Below are 15,046 nucleotides of genomic sequence, written 5' to 3'. Positions count from 1 at the left end.
TTCAATAGTTTTCTTCATATATATCTTTTACATTCTCCAATCCTAACATCCATTCATCTTAAATATACCCGCACCATCGAAATAGAATTTTTATCCACAATCTCTTCTACTCTCTTCCAAGAGCAAATCCGCAATCACGACCTCGTTGAAATCGTTCGACATTCCAACGTTCCACGACGTCGATCGACGTCGTCGAATTCCGCTCCGAACCCCTGTTGTTTCATCCACCCCCCTCTGTTCTAACGAAACCCCGTTCCAGGTGGAGCGAAAAAAAGGAAAGAAGAAAGAAAGAAAGAAAGGTTTCGCTCGTCATCGTCGCGTCTATACCCCGGGACGATAGCGCATTCAAATAAAGGCGAGGTCGGCGGCGAGACGCACTCGTAGCTGGTGACAAGGCCTGACGCTAGTCCCTTTTGATGTCGCCGCCTCGGTCGGCATCTGATTAGCATCCTCCTCTCCACCGCCCCCACCATCCTTCCTCCCTCCCTCGTCCAACTCCTTCCTCCTTCCTCCTCCACCTTCCAACGAACGAACCTTCAACGCGGAAGAGGGACGAGAAACGAGAGACAAAAAGAGAGAGAGATCTAGAAGTCGAGGACGTCAGAGCGGATGGTGGATCGTTGTTGACTGAGCCGCGTCTCGTTTCTCGTCCATCTCTAAGCTTCTCGTCTCTAACGGGCGGGGGAGGGGAGGGGGAGGATCGCGGTGGATCCTTGGCCTTCCGCTGAGTTATTCCCGCCGCGGCAGCTCTCTTTCCCTCTTGCCGCGGCGACATCATTTAAATGTCCCTTTGCGGACCGTCCGCGAGGTTTTTAGTCCCTCATCTCTGCGGCGAGGCAACGGCCACTCGCGCCACGACGGGAATACGAGAGGAGGATGCTAGAGAGGCTCAGCTGGTATGCGGCCGAATACCGGCATACTAAGCAGGTTACGTTTCCTTGATCTTTCGGGAATCTCGGGGGGGAGGGTGATCGGGTTCGATGGTCGCGAAACTCGTATTGGTGATTAAATTAAAGCGATGCACGATTCGGTTCATTTAAAGAAAGAAAAGTAATTTTTTTTTAACTCTTGACAAAGATTCTGAAGGATAATATTTATTCGCGATATTAGATAATTAGATTTGAAGAATGTAAATAATACGTGTCGAAAGAAACGAGACTTGTAGAAAAATATTCCGCAATTTTCTATTTAACAAGCGATCGAACAAAGCTTATAACCTTATTTTCTCCTTCCCTTCTTTCAAAGCTTTCCCGCCGCAAAATTTTACACGATAAAACGTTGTTGACGGAGGAACGACATCGCATTCCAACGACTGAGCTCCCGTGTACCTCGGTCGCTCGGGAACAGGGGATAAAGAGGGGGAGCGCATTTAGCAAGGATCCCCTCGGTAATTGTCATTTCTGACCATCCAGGCATACCTACCCCGCGCGGAACAGTCTTCCCCTTATAATAATATGCGGCCATGGCGGTGCGGCGCCTTTCTGTGTGTGGAGCACACAGTCCACTTGCAGTCCACGGTCGTCTAATAAAACGATCGTCGATTATCGTGCAATTATGCCGTCTCATTAATCCACCAGCAATTATGTCCTCCCCTTCTCTCTCTCTCTTTCTCTCTCGCTGTTCTTCTCCCCCTCCTCTTTGTCCCTTTTCGTGCGCTCCCTCCCGCGGAGGAAGACCTGGACAGGACCTTATCCGCCGTTTCATAACTTACGAACGTTGACAAGGGCATGCTGCAATGTTGGGACAACCGCGGCTCCTCACCGCCGGCAATTACACCCTACTTGGAACCCGCTTGGGGCCCGCTGCGGCCGACACGCGGCATCCGCCGAACTCCTCTCCGTCTTCCTTTTTTCGGAAGCCCCTCCTCTCTTCGCTCGGCAAGATTGGAAAGATTCCCATTAGATGCCCACGCCTTGTACTTTCGCTCATTTCGACGATGAAATCCAAGTGATGCAAGAGAGCCGGGGTGTTTTCTCTTCCTCTTCTTTTGTTCTTTTTGTCGAAGTTTTCTCCACCGTTCATTTATTTCTTCTCTCCACACTTCCCTCTTTCTAATTCGAAATTAAAAAGGGAGAGGGAGAGACTCGCCTCCCCGCAGCGTCCACCATCGGTCGACAAATCGATCGGTCCACTTAAGAATCGCGATCATCCAGGTTTGCGGCCCTGCGCGTCCGTGGGAGGAGAGCAGACTCCTCTTCTTCTTCTTCTTCTTCTTCTTCTTCTTCTTCGGGAGAAGAGATCTCTCGCGATCGGAGGAAGAGGCTGAGCGGAGAGTGAGGGGATCTCCGCGGCGGATGATTGAAAAAAATATCCGTCGAGTGGACTGGCTGTGACGAGGTTTCGCTGGAGGAATCGGGTCCTGTAGCGGAATAACCGTCGGTTTCCTGTGACTCCCGAGCGCTCACTCTCGGCGGCGCTTTTGCCACGATGTAGATTTGTTTGCATTTAAAAATCAAATCGGAGGCCGCCTCGCTGCCTTTTCGCTCCTCTTCTCTCCTCCTCTTCCCCCTCCTTCTATATTCCTCCATTCTCTCGTAACCCGCGTGTACGCGCACGAAGCGGAGCTCTCCTCTCCTCTCTTTCTCTCCTCCTCCTCCTTCTCCTCCTCCTCTTCTTCTTCTTCTCGGTAGGATCGGTGCGGTGGAAGAAGGTTGGTATGCATGGATCCACCGGTGGAGCATAGCTTCCTCCGGTTCTCTCGCGGTCGCATCTCGCTCCTCTCTCCGCCGCGGCTCCAGCCTTCCCTCCGCCACGGCCGGGGACAATGCACGCCAGTTTTTGCGTCGTTTGCTTCCACCAAGATCCGGACGATGGATCTGCCCGGACTGTTCGACTACCATCTCTCGTTTTCTTCCTCCCTCTTCTTCCTCCCGTTCTTTCCTTTACACTCCTCCTCCTCCACGCCGCCTCTTTCTTTTCCCAACAACATCTCGCGCTGCCTTTCTTTCTCCTCTCCCCACCCCACGCATCCTCTCTTTCTCTCTCTTTCTCTCTATCCCCCGTCCTTTCTCCACCGTGTGCCACCGTCCAACCCACCCTCGCGCACAATGAAACCGAAAATCTTCTCCTGGCACCTGGGGAATGCGGGCGCATGATTACCTACATCGAGCAGCCGAGAGGGCCGACAAGCCTTCCCTCCTCTCTCTCTATCTCTCCGTCCCAGCTACCGAAACGGACGACTCCTCTGCGTGGTTGTCCATGGAGAAGGGGGAAGGAGAGAGGCGATCGATCGACGATTTCGTCGATCGACGCTCGCCCACTTTTTAGATCGCGTTAGGTGTTTCGGCGATATGCAAACGAGGAAGCGGGGCAAATCCCCTTCCCTTTCTGGAAAAAATTTTTTCCAAGCAATTTTTCGCGATAGTTTCTTTTCGAAGAAATCCTTCGAGCAAAGATTTTCCTCTCTACTTTCCTTACTTTTTTTTTTTTTTTACGTGCTTCGTTTGAAATGATTCTATCGGTGAAGCATTATTTCAAAGAAAATTAGATATAATAATTTTCCATTTCTTTTCGAATCAATCTCAAAAAAAAAACGGAATGAAAAATGAAAATCGAATCGAAGAAATTTCAATCCTTCTCTCCTTCGATCCAAAGATCGAATATCGGAAGGCAGATAACACGAGGAATCCGTGATAACGTTTTTCAACAGCATCCACGGATAACGAACGCAATTCTTTCCCTTTTTTCTTTCTTTTTTTTCTTTCTACTCGAGCTATCGATCGACGAGATCCTAGACAGGATGCGGATGGCCATCGTGGACGTTAACGGTTCACGGTCACGAGAGACAGGAAGACTGTCGCGTGCTCCGTCGCAGCCGTCGACGTCGAATGAATGAAGCCAGAAGGTTTTCGTGGTCTCGTTTTGCGTCCGCCTTCGTTCGCAAGTCCGATCATGTAGCCTTCCGTCTCGACTGACAGCCTTAATATATCTGTTCGCGACGCGTTTCATCGTCGAACAGTTTAGCTATATAATCCGGACTTAATGCCGGTTTGATTCAATTCAATGAGGGCCGACGTGAGAGCACGAAAAAAGCTTTGGATGTCGGTGAGACTCGCTCCATGTTGCGATCTCTTCATGGAAATCATCTTAATTCCGCTCGATTGAAGGAAATTGTTGGGGGGAGAGGGTTACACGAACTCTGTTGCACGGTTTTGCCGATTATGAAGTACGACTTTAATATTACGACTCGTTTAATTTTCCCTTTAATTCAGATAATCAGTCGTTGATAAATTCTGATATTATACTTGGAATAAAGCTAAAAATAAATCGTTCTCGTTAATATTAAATTAACATTTACATGAATCTATTTATAATTATTAAAGAATCGAAAAAAATATCGGCGCTTGGAGCTTTTCATCTTCCAACTACCGATTAATTTTAGACAAATTACCATGACCTACTAATATACGCTATATATCAAAAGGGAGGGAGGTTTTTCGCGGCGCGAGCGCGATCTAATTGGATACGGAATGATCGAAATCCTGTGGCAAAAATCGCATCGGCGGAATTTGAAATTCATATCTTCCGGCTGCGCGAAAGGATGCGTCGCATCCGTCATCTTTTTCTGCCGGCCAGGAGAGCGCATAATTGCACCGCTGCATAAACCGCGTCCTGCTTCGACGTCGTGTCCGGGTCGATGCCATTGGCCGAGGAGGTCGAAGAAATCTTTATCATGGTGCCCCGTACCTTGTCACATCATCAAATAATTTTTCTTAAATTTATCCGTCCATTTTTAGCCGCCATTATTATAAATTCGAGTGCTGCTGTAAACGAATAAGAAAGGAAATAAACGAATAAGAAATGGATAATATTTTCTCAAAATTTTCATAGGGATTAAATCGCGAGATTAGTGCATGAAAGTGATATCGTTAAATAAATAAGTAAAAAAATAGATATAAAAACAATCAAAAAAGGAAAAAATAATCCTTTTACTCTTATTAATTCTTTTTTATAATAAGTTGAATTTTATCGAAAACGAACAATCGATCGATTCCCATTTTTTTTTTTCTTTCCTCTCAATTCTTACTTTTCGAGGATCGATATAGCAACACCGTCGAGGGTCTTTCTATCTGATTTTAATTGCAATTAATTTCTAATTCATATTTTTTTACCTATACGTCTAATCTTCTCTCTTCCCCATTCTCCGTTACGAATTAAATGCGCATTAACGTTAGACGATTTTAACGATTAAAATCAAGGGTCGCGTTAATTAAAAACGTTTCTCGTTGTAATTATTTAATGCTTTAAATAAATAAAGAAATTTAACGCACATAACGTCTATATTTTCTATGATAAAATATTTTAACACATTCGAACAGGTTGATCATTCTCTTAGATTGCATTTGTACGCGCAAACATGTACAACGTGTAATTTAATTTTCTCTAATTTGTTTTTATAAAATGTTATTATTACTATAACAAATATTTTCACATACTGTCTGTCTAGAAAATTTATTCTTAAATTTATTCGTTAATTTTTGAAAATGAAGTATTCTCTTATCCAAGAGACCAATCTTCAAAAACGATAATCTACGTATCCTTTACTTTTTCGAATATTGCATAAAAATCGTTTTTTCTTAGATTCGTTTCCGTCTCGAACAACACGATATTCCATCCGGCTATTAAAAATTTACCCAATTTTTCTTTTAAACGTGTACAAACCATCGAATTAATAACAATTAACGATCATCTAATTTCCCCCTCCCCCGACCCTTCAAGCAATACAATAATAATAACTCTTAAAACTTTCTAAAAGATGGGGTGGAGAGGGTACATAAGTGGCCGCGTGTGATCCGACATATAATACCCGGTAACTTCAAAATTGCCTTAAAGGAACACCACGAAGCTGAAGGGAGGAAATTTATACATAATGGAATAATTTCTCTAATGTAATAATAGAATCATCGTCTGATCGAGTGAAAGAAAGTAAAAAGAAAAAGAAAAAGGAGGGAGAAGAAGGAGAATGGAAGAGTTTCGTGGCTCGATTTCGGCTTCACGGGTCGTCGATTAACCAGAAGAGGCGATGAAAGAGTTCGATGAAATAATGACGGGACCAGGTCGATAAATAGTACGCCTCTCTCTCCCGTGCTCTCTCAGGGGCGGAGTGAGGCAGGTGGAAGGGATTCGACGGGGCCCTTCGGGGCCCGCGTTAATGCCGGCCAACGGAAGACAGCTATCAAAAGCCCGTATTTAAATATTATCAGTGAAATTACAGTGCTCACTGCTCGCCAACGCTGCTCGATCATTACCGACTGGCAATTCGACCTCTTTAATCGCCGTTGTCAATACTAATCGACATCGTCGTTATTTAATATTCCTCCGTGCGGCCCCCTCCACCTCCGCTACGTCGAGAATTGTTTCGCTTAAAAAAATAAGAGAGAGGGAGAGACTTTGTTGCAAGAAGAAGGGAACTGCTTGGAAAATTTATTCAACGATCTTCCCGCGTGTAAATTCTCGTTTCTCAAATCTGATTATTCGTCAATACGAATATTCATTAATCAAACGAGAGTCCCCTCTTAATTATAAATCCCTCGCACCCGATAATTAAATCGATCTTCCTCTAAACAAACAATATATCCGCGTTTAAAAAGGAAAAAAGAACAAGCCACGCTCTGATTCAACCCAACGTAATGTCGTAATTCGTTCAATTCTCACGGCGTCAATTCACCAGACTTTCTGTCAATCTGGCAACGTGCATCGTCCAATAGCCAGGTATATTAACCCCGACTTTGTTCGCGAAGGTTGTCCTCAACCTTTGATCGCGATCTACGCAGGAGAAACAACGGTGGAGGATTAGCCGCGGATTTTTATGAATAAAAACAGCCGGGCACGCAATTAGGAACCGTCTACGGCGAATTATTAATCGGGTCTTGGTATCTTAACTCTCCGGCTAGATACCTCATTAGCATACACCGGCGAATGGAGCAACTGCTGCGTTGCTCGGCGCGGAAGGGGAAGGAGAGAGAGAAATAATTAAAGCTCAACGATCGCTATCTAAATAATTAGAAGTTGGCGTGACTCTGCATAAGCCCGGCGTGTGTACGCGCCGACTCAACTGTCAGATCGTGGAGATTCACCCGAGCCGAGCATAATTAGGCGAGAAATATGAAGGCGAAATATACGGCGTGCATATATATGTATATATAGTATATATATATATTTGAAATATGGGAAGCAGTGTGTCAAAATCGTGGTATTCTTTCCTTTTCTTTCTTGTCAGTGGCATGTGAAATGAGCTTTTGGATCATCTGCTTTCTTGCGCGCGAAAAATTGCGTTGTGAGAAAAGTTGAAACGGTGTTTGTAATATTAGCTTTGTAATTTTCCCTTTTCTTTTTCTTTTTTTTTTTTTTTTTCTTTTTCGCGATACAAATCTATATTATCGTGGACGATCTGAGAATAATTTTCCAATGCTCCAATTCCTGGGTTACGAAAACTTGGTACGTGTGAAGAAAAAAAAAAAGTGGCGTGGTGGAACGTTGTGTTTGTAATGTAGAATGTGTATCGAAATTCTCTTTTTTCTTCGATATTTCGTCGGATTAATTATCATCGTTCCGATTCTCTTGAACGTAATGGAAGAAAAGTTAATTATTTTAAAAAATTTCCCTCCTATTATGCGATGTTTCAAATTAGAGGGAAATTAGAGGGAACGTTTTTCCAGGCTTTTCGAGAGATCACACACGGTGAATTCGCGAATAGAGAGGGAAGAGGCAGGCAGACGTGCTCGGCGGCATTGTCAAAGGGTTGCCTCCAGGAGGCTCGCGAATCACAGATGCAATCAGATAAAGGGCGGTTCTTCTCGGATTACCGTATGCGAGCCCCCGCTGTGTCCACGCACCTTAAACTACCATTCTCACGTGCGGCGACACAAGCGGGGCCCACGTGCTCGAGATACAGTTGAGGCCGACCGACAACTAAGCGGATTTCCATCAGGATCAAATTATATAATATAATGCACCCTTGGCCCAAAGCTTCAGCTCTCGATCAATCGGGATGTTTATTAATTCATTTATAATTATTCGTATCGCTTTTAATTTTAATTTGGATTCTTTTTTAGATAGTGTTCGTTCCTTCAAACAACCAAGGCCGAAGAGTACAGTTTTTAAAGACGCGTTTTAAAGTTGCAACTTGTCTCCAAATAGAATCTTTCCTTCCGAGAATATTATTCCGATCGAGTATAAATAAGTATGTATTAATTTATTTTTGTGATCTTGTTCTTTTTTTTTAGATAAGATATTCTTATCTAAGATATTCTTATTTTAGATAAGACGTTCTCTGACGTTCTGATAAAAATTTCATTGAAATAAGAATTTGTGGCATTATTGTACCTTGAATTCTTATTCTATTAAAATTTTTTCGTTTCATTTTTTACTCGTTGTGATCATTTCAAATTAGAATACGATCTTTACATAACTTTCTTTCGTGTAAGATTAATTATTATCATTAATAAATCGATAACTTGTTTAAAATCTTACTTAAAAATAATCTTGAACATATTTGCTTTCTTATATTCCAAGTGATTAATCAAATAATACTCGTTCAAGCGAAATGGTCAAATCTATCGCAAGAAAATGTAATCAAAGTCGAAATCATCAAAGAATCCTTTCGAAAGTAAGTAACGAAACTGTTGTCCACTATATAGCCTCGATTAAACAAGCAAACCTCTCTGATCGCGATCGAATTCGATCACGTCTTATACACAGGCAATGATTACACCTCGAGTCATCTTGATGACGAATCAAGGTAAGCTTCGAGGTGTGCCACGTTCAAAGGCGATCCGATTCGAATTAATTCGGCCATTCATTCCCCGGCACGGTGGTTATTAAGGTTGGTTCTTTATTAAATCTGTACGGGCATGCAAACACGATCCAAAATACGATGATCCGCCACCATTAAAGGTAGACGTGACTTGGCGGTACGTTTAGGATCGATATGATAATCTTAATATTTTTTTACGAGAAAATTCCATTCGAAAATATAAATATAATTTTTTCTTTCTCTTTTTTAACATTCTACTTTTTTGCAGAATTTAATCGTGTTTTAATATGATTAAAATTTCGTTCGAAACTTTGTATCTGTATATTTGAAATTTACCTCGCTCGCATTACAATTAAAAAACGAAAGAAAAAAAAAATTGCAAGGATCGATTTCAAATCGTTCATTGAACACGCATAAGATTTAATTACACTGGTGATTTTCGATTTTTCGACATGTTACTTATATACGGAACGAATTCTTTTTTCAATCCTCTCCTTATTTATCAAATTAATCAAATCTCGAGTTTTCTTGTATTTGTATTGTACAAATCGAACAATCTACAAAACGAACAATCTATATACACACACGCACACTTTCTGTTTCTTCTCTCAACGTGTCGAAAGTAACGAACTGATCCATCCGCTATCGATCAATTCACTTTTTCCCTTTTTTTATCATGGGCGAGATTCGTCGGTTCAACGTCGATTCCCTCACAGTTGGATAAAACCTGTAACATGTTTCTTGCGTTATTATTCGACTGTGAAAACGAGAATACCGTTGTGCCGGGGCGAATGCGTTGTTATACAGAAACTGTATCACCGACTCTTTGTACTCGAGTCGAACGAGATGTTGGTCGATTTTGGATGGAAGAAGACGATCTGGGTGATCGAGTCGGCGAACGATCTGTCGATCCTCGTCTTGGATGGGTTCCCGCATTTGTGTGCCTTCAATTGGTAACGTTCGCCATATTGGCGGCCGCAGAAATCGCACTTGTACGGTTTTTCCCCGATGTGGCCGTAAATGTGCTTGGCCAGCTTCGTTTTCACGCTGAATCGTGACTTGCACAGGTCACACTCGAATCGTTTCACACCTGTGTGACGATATCTGTGCACCTTCAAGCCCCACGACCTCCTGTAACATTTACCGCAGTCCTCGCATTTATACGGCCGCACTCCTGTAAAAAGAAAAAAGAAGAAACACTGCTCCTCTTGTTTTTGATTTTTCAATTTTAATCGTTAAAAGAACGGACAAATGTTTCCATCCATCCTTTCACGTTTCTCCCTGTTGTTATTCTCGTCAACGATCTTTTTAAGAAGATTTCAAAAAAAAAAAAAAGATACTCATCAGCGATAAAACTTTTCAATTTTCCATTTTTAATGACGAGACGAGAGAAAAGAAAGAATCCGTAATTCTATAAAAGCTGGCTGAAAGGGAAATGAAAGGAGAGACGGATGGGAAGATAATCGCGAATATTCTCACAAATTATTAGGCGAAAGGAAGGAAACGGGAAACGTCTGGAGGCGTTGGGTAAAACTGTTTGCTCCGCACGAAGACTTCCTTCGAGGCGGTTTTTACCTCCTCATATAAAATTCGAGGCCGGTATTGAGACATAAAAATGGCGAGATAAGCGTGTCAGCCGTTCACGCGACTCTGTTACACCCGTTAACCGAGGGAGGGCCGGTATTAATTAGAAAATCAAGGATTATACGCGCAGACTATGGGTCTTACACGCCTGCCAATTAACCCCTTCTCGTCACGGCGGGGGTTTCATGGTGTTCCGCGATCCACGATAGACGTGTGTTTAAACGGCGATAACGTTTCGGTTGTAAACGCTCGGATATTATGGGTCTGAAGGGAAGCTAAGGTCGTTTAAAGGAACGAACGTGTTGGTTGTTTTATTTAATTATTCCATTCCGCCTTTTTTTCCCCTTTTTTTCCTCTTTTTTCTTTCCCTTTCTTTCCTTTTTTCTTTTCCTTTTTTCCCCTTTTTCTTTTTTTTTATTTCACGTTTACAAGCATGGACACGTGAAACGGTGGTGAATTAAGAAAATTTTACTGCAGGTTTCCGGGTGTAAAACGTGGTGTGTTATAACTAATTTCGTTCAGGTACTGACTTTTCACGTAAGTCATATCTATTACGTTTCACGTATATATATATATTTATTTCACGGGTATTTATCAAAAACTTCAAGAGGTTATGATTGAAATCTTGAATTTTATGAAAGAAAGAAAGAAAGAATCAAACGTCGAAAAATCAATCATCGGTATTCTCGTTCAGAGATAAAACTCTCGAAAGTATTGAAACGAGCGAAATGAAAATTTATAAGGGCGTTTCTCAATTTTTTCTTTTTCCATCTCCATCCAAAATCAAATTTCAAACAATAATCTTGGGAACAATAATAGTTTCTCCTTCGACACGCGAAGATCCATCCCTTTCCATAACGAATCTGCAAATATTTCTTTCCCACGGCTCTCATCAATCGTAATCTTTTCTTAAATCCCCGAGCAAACATATCAGCTATATATCGAAAAAAATATTATAAATGGAATAGCTCTCTCATAATAAAAAATATCGTTTGGAAATTTTCCATTCGTAATAACAATCGTGAAAATCGAAAATCTTTTTTAGCTCTGTGTGACGGACTTAAAAAAAGGGGGGAAAATCTCACCGTAATGGGACAGAATGTGGTGTTTCAGAGCGCCCTTCAGATGGAACCGGTGCTTGCAGATGTCGCACTCGAACCTTCTCACCCCTGTGTGCGTCAACTTGTGCGTCTTCAACACGGAAGATCTCTTGAACTTGGCTGGGCAGAGGTCGCACTCGAACGGCGAGTCGGCCGTGTGAACGATCATGTGCGCCCTCAGGCTGCTCGGCCTGAGGAATCTCTTCTTGCAGATCGAGCACTCGAACGGCTTCACGTTGGTGTGCATCAGCTTGTGATCGCGCAACGACTGCCGGTGGAGCAGCTTCTTCTTGCAGACTCCGCACTCGAACGGCCTTCGGCTCGAGTGCACCTCGGCCTGGTGCATCCTCAACTGGTCCCTCTGCTGGAATTCGAGCCGGCCGGTAATTGATTACGGTTTTGCGGAATAGAAGAACCGGTGTCTCGATCTTGTTCCCGTTTCTTCCTCCCCTCGAGAGTTTTTTTTTTAATCTCGATCGTTATCGAAAGAAAGAAAGGTGCAGTGAAATACCTGAAATCGGAGGCTGCAGTGCCTGCATATGAACGCTTTGAACGTCTCGTGAAGACGAAGGTGGTCCTTGAGTGCAGACGACCTTGGGACAAAATATATGAAAAATTGGGGAGTATCAATCGAGGTTCGTTCGAGTTAACATCGATCGAATGGATAAGTGACAGATTATTCGTATTGATACGTCTCTCGAATAATCGTGTCAGATTGGATATTTTATATATATAAAGAAGAAAAGAAAAGGCAGGAAAGATTTCTCGAACAACGGAACGTCGTACCGTGAAAATTGTTTCCTGCAGATACCGCACTGGAACAATTTTCCATGGCTGTGCCCCACCATGTGCGTCTTGAACTCCGCCTCATCGGGGAACTCGATCCTGCACACGCTGCAGATCAATCGTTTCCCGGTAGTCAACGCCTCTATGTACTCCTCGAAATCCACATATTCGTCCAGATTCACCTCCTTCTTGATCGGGGGGCAACCCCTCCCCTTCTGCCCCCTCTTGTGCCTCTTCCTCCTCGCCTCGTTCTCGTAAGCGTCGTCAACGTCGAGCTCGTCGTTGGCCGAGAAATTCTCGATCTCGTCGAGCACCTCGGTCTTGATTTTCACCTTGGTGGGCCCCGAGGTGGGGGAAGAAAGTCGGTTATGATTTTCAGATTATGATCCCCAGGGCGAGATTTCGCAAAGGGCGTGGCCGCCAGCCTGTCTCGTGGACATATATCGCGGGATATTGGATAATTTCGCGGCCTCTTCCGCGATGAAACGAGCGGCCTGACGCGGCTGATGTACTGCCGACTCTTAAATTACGTAAAACGAAACGAAAGAAAAAAAAAAAGAAAGAAAGAAAGAGAGAAAGAGAAGAAAAGAGAGAGAAAAGTTGGAGAGAGGGTGGGGTAAAAGGGGAAAAACGTTGCGTCGTATACTTGTTGTTTGGAAATGTTGGAATACAAGTTTTATATAATCGATTATGCAATTCGCAGATTTTGCGATATATATATATGTATAACTGGAGGATAAAGAATCGAGTTACGGGCTAATAAGTTACTCCAACTTGTACGTGAAAGCCTCGAATACTTTTTTTTTTTTTTGAGAAAAATTATCTTACCGTGAATATTGTTTTGTGCAATGGTGTTGGGTGTTATTTAAAATCTTTCGTTAAAATATATGAAATCGAATATTAGAATTACTTATCGATACAGTTGTATCTAATTTATGTCGATCCTTTTCAGCTTTAAAAATAATGAATGAACATTGTAAACTCGCAAATATTAAATATTATACAATTGAAGTTAGCTGATAATTTGAATAATAACGTTTTATCGATTATTTTACTGTAAAAAATTGCGGATTATAATGAATTATACTTCAACTCATTCGGAATTCGATTCATTATGAACAAGATGTATATTGAATTTCTTTGTACAACAAGATGTAATTTTACACATATTTTTACAAGACAATCAAAAATCGTAAATCGATTTATATAAAAGTGGGGGGGAAAAACTTTCTCACTACTGCGGAAAAAAAATAATTATAATGAAACTATAATTTCTAACGATTAAATTATTAATGTAACGATATTTTTCTTTTTATACAAGATTGCACAAGCATCATAGCCTCACCCTATGTAAGTGGTTAAACGATATATCATAACCTTATCAGAGGCTCGTTTCACGCCGATAGTAACCTACTTCTTTGCATCGCACGCAACGTTTCTCCGTCCCTATTATCTTCACCTCTTCGTCCTCTCGAGCTTCCTTGATATCATTTTCGTTACGATCATTGTCTCCCCCCGATCTATCCTCCTCGTTGTTTTCTGACATTCCGTGTCCACGATCGAAGTAAATGGAAACAGATGCGAGAAGGGAGCAAGAGAAGGAGATCGAGAAACAAGGGAGCAACGAAATGTTAAATGACTTTCTACCGATATCGAATGCATTTGAGAATAAAAATTTCTCTCTGGAGGAATTAATTTTTCGTCGAAAAATTATTTTTCGATTATATATCGAAATAATTATTGTCGATCTCGGTGTCTTCAGATCCAGGGCGAGAATCTCGATGATTCTTGTCTCCTAATATCGGCATTGTATCGAGAATTAAATTCGTTTCAAAAGTTATTGAGAACAGATTCTCGTATATATCGAAAATATTTTATTACGTTGCGTGTCAGACGTTTTATTTCTAAATAATATAAAGAAAATAAATAAAGAGAAAATAAACAATAAATGAAAATCATCATTTCTTAGTCATGTTCCGCTTATCTTTGATCACTCACTGCAAACAAAGGTGTGGTTATATCCAAGATAACTCTATATCTCCATTAGATTCGACTTAAATGAATAATACGATCTCGTGATTTCACGTCGAATTGGGTAATTTGATTAGGTAGGGAAATTATTTATAACGCAACGCATATGCATATAACTCATTCGAGATATATGGTTCGGTGAACAATAATAATATCATTGATTTCACGCGTGCATTTAGATTTAGATCTCCAAGTAATTTTCAGGACGTAGGAAACGTCTTGAATTTTGAAGATTACTTACGATTTAAATCGATATATCTTACAATTTCGCCTCGATTATCCCTCTCAATTCAAAATCTTGAATATCTCATATATTTAAATTCACATTACATGCAAATTCTATGATCAATGTTTGTTTCCTTGTATCTTTTGATATGATTAATCATCGTAGACTCTAAAATATTTCTAATATATCCTTTAATTACTTGTAAGCGATAGTGGCGCTTTATGGTGGTCCCTGAAAGGCAAAATGAAACTTACAAAGAGACGTAACGTATGCTGAAAACCGAGGAAGTTTAAGCTGGCACAAGTAATTAAAGTGCAATCGTGGTAATTTTTAGTGTATTAATCAGAGCGCTAAGGAAGATTCGTAGACACATAATTATTAAATCGCGTACGTACGATTGTGCGTACGTGTTGGTGGTGGCGCGCGCGTGTTCCAGCCAAAAGTGTGCAACTGCTCGCTCGTCTGTAAATTCATAAATAATTATCTCGATATTCGTGAAACGATCTAGACTATTGTACGAGCAGTTGCTAATTAATTAGAATATAAAACGAAGTGGGGTTCGCG

General features: G+C 41.7%; 1 protein-coding gene across 1 annotated transcript; it reads right to left on the bottom strand.

The window, feature by feature from the left end:
* Positions 1 to 9,057: 9,057 nt before the first annotated feature.
* LOC107998639 (zinc finger protein OZF-like) lies at positions 9,058 to 13,771 on the bottom strand. The gene is made up of 6 exons (XM_062073484.1): positions 13,640 to 13,771; positions 12,226 to 12,605; positions 11,951 to 12,032; positions 11,425 to 11,803; positions 9,575 to 9,929; positions 9,058 to 9,482 (listed from the first exon to the last, which is right to left on the bottom strand). The coding sequence occupies exons 1-6, from the start codon at positions 13,769 to 13,771 to the stop codon at positions 9,410 to 9,412; spliced, it is 1,401 nt and encodes a 466-aa protein (XP_061929468.1). The 3' UTR covers positions 9,058 to 9,409.
* Between the last annotated feature and the right edge of the window lie 1,275 nt (positions 13,772 to 15,046).

This window comes from Apis cerana, linkage group LG4 (genome assembly GCF_029169275.1).
Source record: "Apis cerana isolate GH-2021 linkage group LG4, AcerK_1.0, whole genome shotgun sequence".
NCBI lineage: Eukaryota > Metazoa > Arthropoda > Insecta > Hymenoptera > Apidae > Apis > Apis cerana.
Note: the sequence above shows the minus strand (reverse complement) of the source record. Positions and strands in the feature narration are given on the sequence as shown.

Coding starts and splice junctions, on each gene's coding strand:
- LOC107998639 (XM_062073484.1), bottom strand. CDS start 13,771: ATGTCAGAAAACAACGAGGAGGATAGATCGGGGGGAGACAATGATCGT. Junction 12,606..13,639: donor GTTGCGTGCGATGCAAAGAA/GTAGGTTACTAT, acceptor TGGGGATCATAA/TCTGAAAATCATAACCGACT. Junction 9,483..9,574: donor GACTCGAGTACAAAGAGTCG/GTGATACAGTTT, acceptor AACATGTTACAG/GTTTTATCCAACTGTGAGGG.